Raw genomic sequence first — 13031 nt, 5'->3', positions numbered from 1 at the left:
TTTAATCCCAGCTGTGAGCTCAAGGTCAGCCTGGCCTACGTAGTAAGTTCCAGGACATAGTCTCAAGCAGGGGAAATGCCGAGACAGGTGTGCTGATGTCACTTTAGAGGGACAGGTGTACCCTGGCAGAGGAGGAAGCAAGGAGAAAAATAAAACAACCAGAGAAGGGTAAGAAAGAGGGCGATGCCAAATCAGACTTCCGAGTAAGACTATCAAGCCGGGAGCAGAAGACTTGGTGAACTTCCCGCTGGACAGGCACGAGCCTGCATGCCAGATGACATGTCTCATGTCTTCTAGAAGGGTGTGTGCGTGACCTCTGGTCAACATCAGTTACTATATGAAGGCTTCATATATGGAGGCAGGCTTTGTGATTGGTAGCAGACAATGGCAAGTCAGGCTAACTGGCATCACCTGACGTGGAAACTTGATGTTCTATATCTTATATCTGGTGAGTCCTGGACGCCTCCAAAGTACCACTCCCTCCTCTTTAACGCACCTTATGTGTCCATGCATTATGAGCTGTTTGGCCATTAAGCCTCTAAGAAGGGACTCTGGGATGGGGCAGGACAGTGAAACCTTCGTTTACATGTGGCTATAGATCTACAGATAGGGAGAAACAGTGATGCTCGCTGTTACCCGCCTTACCTAGGGGTGGGGGAGCACTGTTCACTAAGCTGTTCTAGGCTGGACATTGCATTATATGCGGAAGCTGCTCCCTGGGACACTCCAAACAAGGATCCCTTTGTTGTAACAGTAGATCCTTCCTATAATCAGGCTCCCTTGAACAGGGAGTTATGGAAAGAGGCAGAGGAAACTCACAGGAAGGCAAATTTAGAACTGTAGCTAGGAAGGGCAGCTTCTGTTTCCTTTTGCACACTGGTGTTCTGCCATGGAGACGCTGCAAAGCCCATGGTTCCCTCGGCTGGCCTTTGAACACTTTGTGAATGGGCTCTTTGCTTCCTCACCCACAATACTGTACATCTGATACTTGTCTTCAACCAGCTCAGAGCCAAGTCTTGTACAGGGCCAGTTTTCACACAGCAGAAACTCCTGCATCCCGGGATACTATGGGGACCACAGTGACTCGATATATCCAAGCACGACTGGCTTTCCTCAGCACCGGAGCATATAACTATTAATTTTTTTAAAAGCAATGTTTCACTATGAAGCTCTGGCTGGCACAAAGTATGTGATCCTCCTGCCTCTGTCTCCCCGGTTCTGGGACTGCAGGAGTGAGCACGCTGCCCAGGAGATCCCTGAAGCACCCACCTGCTGGACGGTGGAGCAGTGCCCATGCTCATCGCTGACGCCTGCCTCCCACAGGGCCACATGTGGGCCTGATATCCCTGAGACTCAGGCACACAGTTCACAGCCTGCTGGGCTAGTGGCATGTCTAAGTCAGATACGAAATGCCTTAGCAGGTATCTCCAAGCCCTCCGTCAGGAGCATCAATAGTGACCCCAACCCTGGGGAAACCAAGGCAAGGATTGTGAGCTCAAGGCCAGTGTCTCTATAATTAGCAAGACTGTCCTCCCCCAAAGAGAAACAAGCACCAAAGACCCAAGGATCCCACATCTTAATACAAACTGTTAATGAAAATAAGCTTTATTACATCAAGTAATAAATACAAAGATGCAACAGTTGCAGTCGTTTTCTTCCAGATATTGTGACCGTCTCACAGTAAACACGGAACTGAGATCCACAGTCTCAGGATGGACATTTGCAGGGCGCGTGGCAGATTGGGTAGATTGCTCTTTCTTCTGTATTTATAACTTGTGCATGTTTAAGATTGACTTCAAAGCACTCGGTCATGCAAAGGCTTAAGCAGAGCAGCTCTGTGAAGCAGGGTCTACACTGTCCACAGGCAGGCCAGCTTCCTAAGCAGATGTGCTGTGCTCTGCACTCAAGTCCGCAGAGGCAGGTGAGCTCATGGAAAGGAAGTCACCTGGGGTGAGGCGAATGGCAAGTGTTTCCAAAGGGAGATTTTAAAGGGACACTGGTATTTAGAGGCAAACAATAGCTTGCTGTGAAGTGGCTTCACAAACATCTTTCAAATCAATGCTTGGGAAGAAAAAAAGAGCTGGATGGTTTCTAACTACTTAGAATGCACACCGTCAGTAACTGCAAAATGTCTTCCCAGTCTTCTGGATGTGGGTTCAGAGCTTAATTACCATGGCAGGAAAACCACTGCCATTTTGAACAAAGCCTCTCATCTCCACGGGGTGGCGAGATGGGCCTTCAAACTGGCCAGGGGCTAGGACCTGGCATTACGTTCCGTTTCGGCCAAGCACTCCCGAACCAGGCTTCGGGCATGAATGATGCCTGCAAGAGAAGCAGAGACGGGCATCAACCCATTCACAGAGCAGGAAGAAAACCTGTCGGTTAAACCCCAGTCATGAAGACCATTCTTTTTTTTTTTTTTTTTTTTGGTTTTTTTGAGACAGGGTTTCTCTGTGGCTTTGGAGCCTGTCCTGCTGGAACTAGCTCTGTAGACCAGGCTGGTCTCGAACTCACAGAGATCCACCTGTCTCTGCCTCCCGAGTGCTGGGATTAAAGGCGTGCGCCACCATCGCCCAGCATGAAGCCCATTCTTTTTTTCTTTCTTTCTTTTTTTTTTAAAAACATTTATTTACTTGATTATGTATACAATATTCTGTCTGTGTGTATACCTGCAGGCCAGAAGAGGGCACCAGACCTCATTACAGATGGTTGTGAGCCACCATGTGGTTGCTGGGAATTGAACTCAGGACCTTTGGAAGAGCAGTAAGTGCTCTTAACCGCTGAGCCATCGCTCCAGCCCATGAAGCCCATTCTTGAGGGGAATGGAGGGTCTCTATCCAAACACCTGCACAGGCCAGGCTGCTAAGGAGGCTGTGATGAGAGGTCATTTGAACCCAGGAGTTCAAGGCCAGTAACATCCAGTTCTCTCCTTTTTAAAAAATCACAATGCTATGCCACAATGCTATGCTCACACTGCAATCCTAGTACTCTCAAGGCAGAATCAAGATAACCTCAAATCTTTTCACACTGGTGTGACGTGCTTGTATGAGTTCAGCAGCTGGCTAGGGTGACATGAAGTCTTCCTCATTCTTGTAGGGCCAGCAGCTCCCTCAGGATGTACCCTGCAATAGCCACTTGGCACATCCATATACAATTCAATCCACTGGCCGATCCTTACCTGGCCTAGCTATGATTGGCAAGTCCGACTTCAGTACAGCCTTTTGGCACAGACCAGGGACCTCCAGGTCCAGGCCCTCTCCATTCTCTCCCAGGTTCATTCTGTAATGTTTTCATCAACCAAGTGCCTCCTGGTCATGAATGAACCTACAGCCCTGGTCCTCTGATAACTTCTAAATAGAGCGCCTGTCCCCTCAGCAGCTCTGTCATGAGGTAGCACACTGCTCAGCATCCTTCACACCTCACACCTGATTCCCTTGCTTTCTGTGACATCACTCTCCCTTTTCAGTCACTGAAGAATCTCAAGGGCAGTGGGGACCGTTTGAATTAATGAGCACAGTTTCAAATTTGTAAGATAAAAGGTTCTGGATACACACAGTGTGATGGCTATACAATAATATGAAAGAACTTCAGTTGTTAAGATGTTAAATTATATGTTACATATATTTTGCCACAATTAAAAAAGAAAAAAAAATGGGGCCCGGCAGTGGCGGCGCACACCTTTAATCCCAGCACTTGGGAGGCAGAGCCGGGCAGAGCTCTGTGAGTTCGAAGCCAGCCTGGTCTACAAAGAGAGCTCCAGGACAGCCAGAGCTGTTACTCAAAGAAACCCTGTCTCCAAAAACAAAAACAAAACAAAACAACAAGAAAAAAAAATCAGATGAGCAATGGTGGCTCATGCCTTTAATCCCAGCACTCAGGAGGCAGATATAGGTGGATCTCTGTGAGTTCAAGGCCAGCCTGGTCTACAAAGCAAGTTCCATTACAGTCAGAACTACACAGAGAAACCCTATCGTGAAAAAAAAAAAAAATCAAAAACAAACACAAAAGGAACTCTCAAGCTGCTCCCTATCCTGATCAGAGGAGAGCCTCTGTAGTCACAGCTGCACCCCCCAGCACAGATGGAGAGGCCATAGAGCCTCTCTGACAAGGTATAGGAGTGAGGGGTGACCCCTTCTCAGAAACCCCACGAGCTCCTCAGACCCAACTGCCACACCTGCAACAGCACAAGTGTGCATCACTAACCCACAGGTCAAGGGACTTTCCCTGACCACCTCCAGTATGTCCTCTAGGAAACCTCTCTACCTCCTGGGCTCAAACCATCCTCCTGCCTCAGCCTCCCAAGGAGCTGGGACTACAGGTACCCACCAGCATGCTCGACTTCAGAAGTCTTCAACAGTGACAGGCAACCTTGAGACCCTTAACCACACCCCTCGCTCACCTCGTTTTAGTCTCTCCATGGCGCTCTTGCTCCCTGCGTACGTGGGTCTGATCTCTTTCCCCAACTCTTCAATGATGGCCAGCAGCTCTGCGTATTTACTTTGAGGCACCTGGCTATTTCCAGTTCCCTAGGATCAGAAAACAAAGGTTTGGATGGACGGATCCACCCTGGTGGGCACGCGTGGGTGGAGGGAAAGAGAGCTATAGCCTTGGGATCTCAGGACTGCCCAGCCAGAGTATGTCAGATGGTACAACTCTAATATAGGGCAAGAGACCCTCACCTGCTGTCCCCATCCACACAGGAAGAAAGATCTGGCGTCAAAGTGACAAGTAACAGGGAATACCTGACTCCATGAGGAGAGGGATGTCTCCTAGGAGTCAGGCATCCACAATGAGTGGAAGACAGAGGTCACCACTGGAGGACCTCAGCCATCGCTAAGGACCCAGGATGGGGCTAAAACTTATCAGACACACCACATCCTCCCCACAGACAGTCTCTAACTCCAGGCTACAGCTTAAGCAAGCACCCAGATCAGCGAGGGCCTTGGCTCAGTCCTCTCCTCCTGTCGCAGCTGGACCATGGCAGCCAGGTCTCTGTCCGGGGCCTTGGCCTGTTCCTCTCGCCTCTGTGGCCTCCATTCCCAAGCCTCGCCACCCAGCCTGCAGGCCAGGAGCTCAGCCTCCTGGCACATCCGCCTCCTGGCCTCCCGCTTCTCCCAACGTCGGCGCCGCATGGCCAAGGCATTGCGCTGCCGCTCCAAGCTGCGCCTCAGCCCATCCTCCCGCCGCCTCCGCTTCTTCAGCCTGTCCCGTTCCCGGGCCCTAGCCTCCTTCTCCTCCTGGGATAGGATAGGCTGTCGGGGCATGGCTAGAGGTTGTGCCAAGGAGAGACCTCCATGGCAACCCCAGAACACTGGCTGGGATTTAGTCCACAGAAAGAATTTTCCTGTTGGCAACCAGGGTTGTAAAAAACTTCTATGCAGAGCAGCCAGTTACCCCCTGATCATGACCCTGAGGTCATCCCAATGAACTGATAAGAGATCTGGGTCTTCAAGAGGGTCATGGTCTAGAAAATGACTTGGGACCATACTCATCTCCAGCTCCCAATATGCTGTCCCAGTCTCCTCTGTCACAGCATAGAGGTCCAACACCAGCTGAACCTTACCTGCCCAGGAAACGAGCACCTGGTGGCTGGAGCAGCGGGGTGATCCTTGACCCCTTCCTGTGTCCCCGCATCCCTCAGGTCCCTGGACAGTCCCAGTTGCCCTGCATTCTAATCCATCAAATGAAGAATGGGAGCCAAATCCCAGCAATGGCTAAGGACACGCAGGAGAACATGGGGACTGCTTTGATCCACTTCTGTCCCCTCAATGCCTCCTACCAGCAGTGGAGTGTCCCGGCTGCCCCCAGAGCCCTCCCATCACCCGCACTGCCATACCTGGGTGTAGCCTAGTGATGGTGGCCCATAGTCACTCAGCAGCTGGCGATACTGGGATGTTGCCATACTAGTAGAAGGCGAGTGGACACTTCCTGCAGTAAAGAGGAGGGAGAAGTCAGAGCTATAGCAAAGGGCACTGGGTACTGCAACAGTCCCCCCCCATCTAGGTCCCTACTTGTGAACTTTTGATTTACAGGACAGAGACCTCAGTTCAACCTCTAATGGTCAGAGCCCAGACACCGGTCTAGATGCACGGAAGAAGTATACAAGGGCAGCCACCCCCTGCATACCTCGTACCTCAAAAGACAGCCCTCCCCTGCCCATGCACGTGACCCCAGACACTACTACCAAGACTGAAGCTGGCAGCTGTGTTCAGCCTAATCCTTGCTGACCCCAGCCCAGTCCCCACTCAGAACCAGAGCTACAGCCCATGACTGGCAACTAGCAAGGTTGGCCTAACCTGGGACAGACTTTCTTGTACGCAGCCACCTCTGTGTTCCTATGCACCACCTGTGCTGGACAAACACAAAGGCCTCAAGGCACAGAACCCCAGAGGGAGACAGGTGCCCTGCATGAACACGAAGCAGGGTCTGGAGAGCAGCCTTTGTGCCTCACACAAGCCCCTCAGCCCCTCTGGGCTTCTCATTCCCTCTCCAAAGAAAGAAAAGAACTCCTGACTATCTATGCAAAACGCACACATCATGCACTCTGCACTCCAAAAAGAGGGGCCTAAGACCCCACGTCTGGAATCCAGCCCTTGAGAACCCTACCCAGGTGCACCAGCTAGAACAAAGCAGGGCCCGGAGCCCAGCGCAGATTGCCATCCCCTGGATGCGGAATGAGGAGGCCCCTGGCTGGAGCATGCACACCCATAATGGCAACCAAGTGGCCATTAGGCGGGTAAAGGGTGTCCTTCGAATTACAAACAGCAGTAACCATGGAGAATTTACCTAGTCCTGCTCGGCAGCTGCCCGACCACCGCCCCCAGAGCCAAATTGTCTCTCACACACAGCAGGCTCTGCAGACTTGGCCCCAGGGATGGACAGCTGGTGCCAGGCTGGCCAAGTCACCAGCTGCTCACTTGGTGTGGGCGAGGGGAGGGACAGGAGGAAGGAAGTTCAGGAGCTGGGTTTGCTGGGCAGGCGCTGGGAGGAGCAGTGAATCCCAGGGCCTGGCTGCAGGGTGAGCCACACTGTATGGGAAGTGGCTGCGCAGTAAGCTGGCAACCCCAGCATCTGCCTCCAAGCAGGCAACAGCACAGGAAGCTTTTCCTAGGCAGAGTGTACACCCAGGTTTAGGCACCACGTATGGACGTGGTTCCTGAGCAAAGCATACTAGGGGCATGCCACCCAACTGGAGCGACCCTAGCCTCCTCACCACCACGGCCAATTCCATTTCCCCAGCCTTTAGAGATGGTTCCTTTCCAGGAGGTGAGTTCCAATCCTGCCCACTACATGTCGTCAAGCCCTTTCTGGGCTTAGACAGGCTAGAGGGGTCAATGCTGAAGGGTGGCGTGGGTGAGAGAGGACTCGAGGCCTTTAGAGGACCCTGGCACCACAGTCGGAGTAGAATGCCGGCCGGCGCACCTCTTCTGCTTCCCCATGCTTTTCACCGTTGTCACCTCCCTGTCCCATCATCTCTCCTGGACAGAGTTGGGGGTCTGTCCCAGCAGTGCCACTCCTGGCTGTGGGACCTCTGTCAAGGCCCTTGCGGGCCTCAGTTTCTCGTCTGTTTGAAGCCATATTCCAACAGCAGATTTATCTATCCTACAATCTGATGACGTGGGGTGGGATTAGGGGGCTGAGGGGCAGGCAGAGGAGGACTAAGAAACACCAGTCTACGTGTGGAGGGCCTCAAGCAATACCTCAGAGCTTGGTTTTCCATCCCCCCCCCCCCCAGGAGCGGAGATGAGCCTGAGTCAAACCTGCCTCACATCCAATCAGCCCCCACCCCTGGAGTCGTGGCAGAAGGGTCCTCCACGCCACTCAAGCCCTCTCCTTCCCGAAGACATGCACCTGGGCTGAGGGAGGCCAGGGAGGCGGCTCCACGTCAGCACAGCCGTGTGGAGCATCTCAGACAATGAGCGCAGTGTGCAGAGAGCCGGGAGGGCTTGGCAGAGGCCAGGAAGCTCCTGGGGCCAGGCGCAGCTCCCCGCCCCCACACCAGACAAAGAGCGGCCTGGGCCTGGGGAGCTGGCGGCCTTCCCGCCACTTGGGGCGCCGGGGGTGGGGTGGGGGGGAACGCTCTCGGGCGGGGGAGGCGGGGGCTTTGTCTAACTCCGCCACTGCCACCGCCGGCCAGGCCGCAGCTTGGCAACTCAGTGAGCAGGAGGCAGGGCTGGAGGGCGTGAGGGATGATGACAGGGGAGGCGGAGGAGCCACTGTGAGAGTCCATCTTGGATGCAGATGGCAGGGGAGAGCAGGGCTTTCTGCGAAGTAATACCGGCAGGCGGGCGGGCCCCCACCAAAATGCCGGCCACCTGGAGACCCCGGTACGCCTCCTGCCATGCCCTATTAGAAAAGGAACTTGAGCTGACTACAGGTGCCAGCAAGCCCAGAACAGGGCTTCAAAGTCCCGGGGGCTGCCTGCCGCTGGGACCCACAACCCCAAAAGGTCCCAGCTGAAGACCCCGGGGCAGCTCTCCCAGATCAGGCTGTCTCTGGCTTCCCACAGCCTGGCAATGCAACCCACTGCCCTTCCATCCTAGACACTGGCCAAAGAGACTGGAGACAAAAATCCTACCTGCCAACAAAGCCGGTCACTCGGGGTAGGGGGTGCGGGGGGAATGAAACCATTTGAGGGGAAACAGTGGCTGCGTGCTTTGGGGGGCTCTGCACCCACGTGGGAGCGTTTCAACTCTCCCAAGCTGGCACCCTAAATCTCAACCTTTTCCAAACCCCAAAGAGCAGTGTCTAAGAAGTTTAAACCACATGGCCAAGGCTTTTCGAGGTCCCTTAGGGGATTTTTGGAATTCTGGGCTCAACATTTCAACACAAGACCCCCCAGGTTGAAAGTGCCAACATGGGTGGTACGTTTGGTACACAGCGATCATAACCAACTCAGACCCCAACTGTCCCAGGGGGCCTTAGCTCTCCTGATCCCCCTCCCGACCTCGTGTCTGTTTTGGGGAGTGGTCTGCTCACAGCCAAATGTCTAGGGGGTACTGAGAGGACACAAAGCTAGGCGTCTACAAATGTCCCCGGGGCTAGCCCCTGGGCACTACGGAAAGCTGCCTAGGAACTTCGCACAGGAGTTTCCCGGCGGCGCCCAGCCCCGGCGGGGAAGGGACACTGGGTCCCCCGGGCTTTTGCGGCGCGGTCCTCCGGGACCCACGTGGGGACTCCGGGATGGAGACCCGCGGGACCCAGCACGCCGCACGCAGGGCCCACGAGGCCCCGGCACTTCAACTTCTTCCCAGGGACTCCCGAGGGCCTGGGGAGCGGGAGCCGCTCCCGCCCCCGGGCCACCCGCCGCCCACGACCCCGGCCAGGCTCCCTCCCGGCCCGCGGCCGTCCGGCCTTCTCCCGCCGCCCCGCACGCGGCCCGGCCCTGGCCTGTCCCGCTCCACCGACCCTCGGCGCCCCGCGCCTCGCTCCCCGCGCAGCCCGGCCGCTCCCGCCTCCCGCCGGCAGGGGCCCTCGCCGAGCCGCCCAAAAATCGTCAGGGAGAGGGGGGAAAAAAAAAGAGCTGAGGAAAAAGCCTTCTTCGCCCGGCCGCCCGCGCCCTCGCTTCCCCGCCATCCCCGGCCGCTCCGCCACTCGCACCCGGGCCCGGGCCGCAGCCCCGCCGAGCGCCGGGCGCACCGCGAACTTTGGCGGCGCGGGCGGCGGAATCATGGCGGCGGGGCGGCTGAGACGGCGGCGTCCGAGCCGCCCCGGCCCGGGACATCACCCCCCCTCCACACATACACACCCTCGGCGAGCTCGCCGCCTAGGGCACCGCGCGAGTCGGGGAGCCCCGGGCCGCGGTGGGCAGCACGAGCCCCCAACTTGGCGGCACTTAGGGCGCGCGCGGCCCGCGCTCACTCACCGGCGTTGAGGGAGGCGGCGGGCATGTGCGCGGTCAAGTTCGGCTTGTACGACATCCCCGCGGGCGGCGGGCGCGCCGGGCAGAGCCGGGCCAGGCCGCGAGCGCGGCGGCGAGGCCGACGCCGAGGCCGAGGCCCGGGCCGAGCGGCCTCGCGTCCCCGCGCCCGTCCGAGCGCCCAGCGGGCGCCCGCGCACTTTTTGTTGTCGCCGGCTCGGGCCGCGCCGGCAAATATGGCCGTCCCTCACCCTGCCGCCGCCGCAGTAGATCACCCATCCATCGGGCGCGCGGCGCAGGGGCGGCCGCAAACTTTGAGCCCAGCCGGTGCTGGGCCCGGCCCGGACCGGGAGGGGGCGGCGGGCGTCGAGGGGCGGCTCCTCCCGCGGCCGCGCCCCGCGCTGCGCCGCCGCCCGCAACTTGCCAAAGTTTGGGGGGCTGCGGTCCCTGCGGCGCCCCCGCCGCGCCCCGGCCTCCCGCGCGCCGCTCATTGGCCCGCTCCTTCCTCTTTCTTAAACAGCCAGGCAGGATGGAAGAAGTACTTTTTTTCCTGTGTCTCTTGACTGTGGGGGAGGGATGGAAAATTACCTGGAGAAAATGGTGGCGATTGGGGTTTTTTGTTTTTCGGTGATTTTTTTTTTTTGGTTGTGGTTTTTTTTTTTTTTAAATGCACGTAGATCATTCCAGATGCCCTCGTCTGGCTCTGTCCCAGAATTAGAATAACCCATTCTTGACATTTATTTCGAGAAAAAAAAAATGTCACGTCTCTGCCTGAATTAAGTAAGTGGGCTTTTTTTTTTTTTAACCCTTGGGAACCCAAGATTCCTTTGAGACTGACAAAAGCTGGATGGAGACGCCTCCGCCTCAGCAAATTCGCCCTCGCATCCACAGCATTTGGCGCACGAACTCTTTGGAATATTTCGAGGGAGCACCTACTGTGTGCCAGACGCGGTTCTAGATGCTAAGGATGCAAGAATGAACTTGGCAAAGTTTCGACTCCCCGGAGTTTACACTCCATTTTTTGGACCTCCTCTTCCCCGCCCCATACACGCCCCCACCCATCCTAGGAACTGACTGAAACGTCATCAGCAAACGTATTTGGGATCTGATGAATAACCTTCCGAAGGTACTATATTTTGGAGTTCTGCCTGAATAGTAATGCTCATCAAATTACATAAAACGCCCACCCGTTTTTGTTGTTTTTAATCGCCATGGTTTGCAGGTTGCTTGGGGATTTTTGTTTCTTATTTTTTTAATTAGTCATATTTAGACATGATCTGTGAACCTGGTGACGACGGCGTCAGCTTCTCCGCTAGAGAAAAAAAGGAACCACCACCAGGGTCTTACGTTCCCTCCCTCCTTTGGGGACTAAAGGTGCAGGGGAAGAGACCGCCTCTTCTCCTACCCCCTCTCCGCCAGCACCCCTGCCATCATCCTTAGGATTGCTTTGGCAGACGCTTCTTGGTGACATTTTATCGTATAAAGAAATGAATGCTACCCGTTCTCTACAATGGCTGATAAAAATATAAGGCGAGCCAAATATATAATTTTGAATGTTTTGTAGTCAATTTTTGAAAGCAGAACGTGGCATAAAATTAATTCTAATAATGTATTTAAACACAACAGGATCCAGAACAGGACAATTCCAATTAATAATGAATGAATACATAGAAATTCATCAGTAAGATCCTTCACTTATTTTTTAACAGGATCTGACAATGCATCCATGGCTAGCTTGTTATGTAAACTACGCTGGCCTGGAGCTCACAAAGTTCCACCTGCCCCTACCTCCAGAGAGCTGGAATTAAAGGCCTGCGACATAATGCCTAGCCTGGTTTGGTTGTTTTTATTTGTTTGTTATGTTGCCCTGGATAGCCTGAAACTTCTAGGCTCTGGTAGTCTTCCTATTTCAAATTCCCAAGTAGTTGAAACAGCCAGCATGTATCAAAGTACCAAATATCATTTGCCTGACTTTTTTTTCCCTCATGTTTGCCTGGAACTTGAAGCAATCCCCCTGCCTCAGTCACTCCACTCAGAGTCATAGTCTCATGTTCTTTCATTCAAATACACAAAAAGAAGTTTTTTTTTTTTAAGTATGTTTTCTTTGGCAGTGTTGGGATTAAACCCAGAGCTTCACAGGTGCTCCTACATTGAACTACACCACCCCAACCTCACACTTTGCTGGTTTTCTTCTGTTTATTTATTTTTTTAATTTTACTTATTTATTTTATATACATTGGTGCCTTGCTTACATGTCTGTCTGAGGGTGTTGAATTCCCTGTAACTGGAGCTACAGTTTTGAGCTGCCCTGTGGGTGCCAAGAATTGAACTAGAGAATTAAGAGGTTGCTCTGAACCTCTGAGTCATCTCTCTAGCCCCTGTTTGTTTATTTTTAATTTTTGAAACAGAGTGTAATGTACTCCGGGATGTCCTCCAGCTCAGGTGAATGGCTGAAAATGACCCTGAACTTTGGGATCTTCCTGAGTGTTGGAATCACAAATGTGTACCACCACATGATCCTGGGGATGGAACGCAAGGCACCAGGCATGTTAGACAAGCTTTTCTGAGCCACATCCTTAGATCCTGAGATGTACGCTTTGTGGCTCAGATGGAAAGGGATCTTGGCAGTCAGGAGCCAAGGAATACTGGGTACTACAGCATGGGTGGAAGAGTTTTCTGGCTGTCCGGGGACAGGGAATAGGGAAGGTCACAGCTTACAGCCCTGCTCTAAGGAAAGGCTTCCCCAGTGTAACAGCTCTCTGCTCTGGCAGGAAAGAGCTTCTCCTGCAACATTGTCACAGCTCCATGTACTAGGGAGGCTCCCCCAGTGAAAGTATCACAGCCCTGCTCTGCTCCCTCCTTGCTAGGACAAAGGTCTTCACTCAAACCTCATTCAAGAACTTTATAGGGAGGGAAGAATCCAGGCGAACAGGTCCGGGTCTTATACAGGGCTTCTTAGGAGCGGAGTTTTTCCAGGGAGAAGATCTTCAGAGTGGGAATTGGTCAGATTTCAGTCCGTTGATCAGATTGACTAGATCTACTCAGGAATTGCTTGATTTTCTGCTTAGTTGACAAATCAGGGGCAGATTTTGCTCTGGTTTCAGGGCCAAAGTGTGTTTCCTTCACTGGCTTTTTTTTTTTTTTTTTTAGCTTTTTGACTCTAGTTTTGGGG

General features: G+C 53.8%; 1 protein-coding gene across 2 annotated transcripts; it reads right to left on the bottom strand.

The window, feature by feature from the left end:
• Nucleotides 1-1587: 1587 nt before the first annotated feature.
• Nucleotides 1588-10371, bottom strand: Cdk2ap1 (cyclin dependent kinase 2 associated protein 1). Of its 2 annotated transcripts, XM_041645868.1 has the most exons (4): nucleotides 9866-10061; nucleotides 5837-5928; nucleotides 4400-4526; nucleotides 1588-2322 (listed from the first exon to the last, which is right to left on the bottom strand). In XM_041645868.1, exons 1-4 carry the CDS (start codon nucleotides 9918-9920, stop codon nucleotides 2255-2257), a joined length of 342 nt encoding a protein of 113 aa, XP_041501802.1. In that variant the 5' UTR covers nucleotides 9921-10061; the 3' UTR covers nucleotides 1588-2254. The 2 variants fall into 2 exon arrangements, 1 of the variants encoding a protein (XP_041501802.1); XR_005973741.1 differs by lacking the exon at nucleotides 1588-2322 and having other exon boundaries at nucleotides 9866-10371.
• Nucleotides 10372-13031: the final 2660 nt, after the last annotated feature.

Source organism: Microtus oregoni, unplaced genomic scaffold (genome assembly GCF_018167655.1).
Source record: "Microtus oregoni isolate MIOR12 unplaced genomic scaffold, Mior012 000003F_ref0000135, whole genome shotgun sequence".
Lineage (NCBI taxonomy): Eukaryota > Metazoa > Chordata > Mammalia > Rodentia > Cricetidae > Microtus > Microtus oregoni.
Note: the sequence above shows the minus strand (reverse complement) of the source record. Positions and strands in the feature narration are given on the sequence as shown.

Excerpts from the sequence above, each read along its gene's own strand:
- Cdk2ap1 (XM_041645868.1), bottom strand. The coding sequence starts at position 9,920 with ATGTCGTACAAGCCGAACTTGACCGCGCACATGCCCGCCGCCTCCCTC. Across the intron at positions 5,929-9,865 it reads CGCCGCCTCCCTCAACGCCG|GAAGTGTCCACTCGCCTTCT; the intron begins GTGAGTGAGCGC and ends TCTTTACTGCAG. Across the intron at positions 2,323-4,399 it reads CATGGAGAGACTAAAACGAG|GCATCATTCATGCCCGAAGC; the intron begins GTGAGCGAGGGG and ends CTTCTCTTGCAG.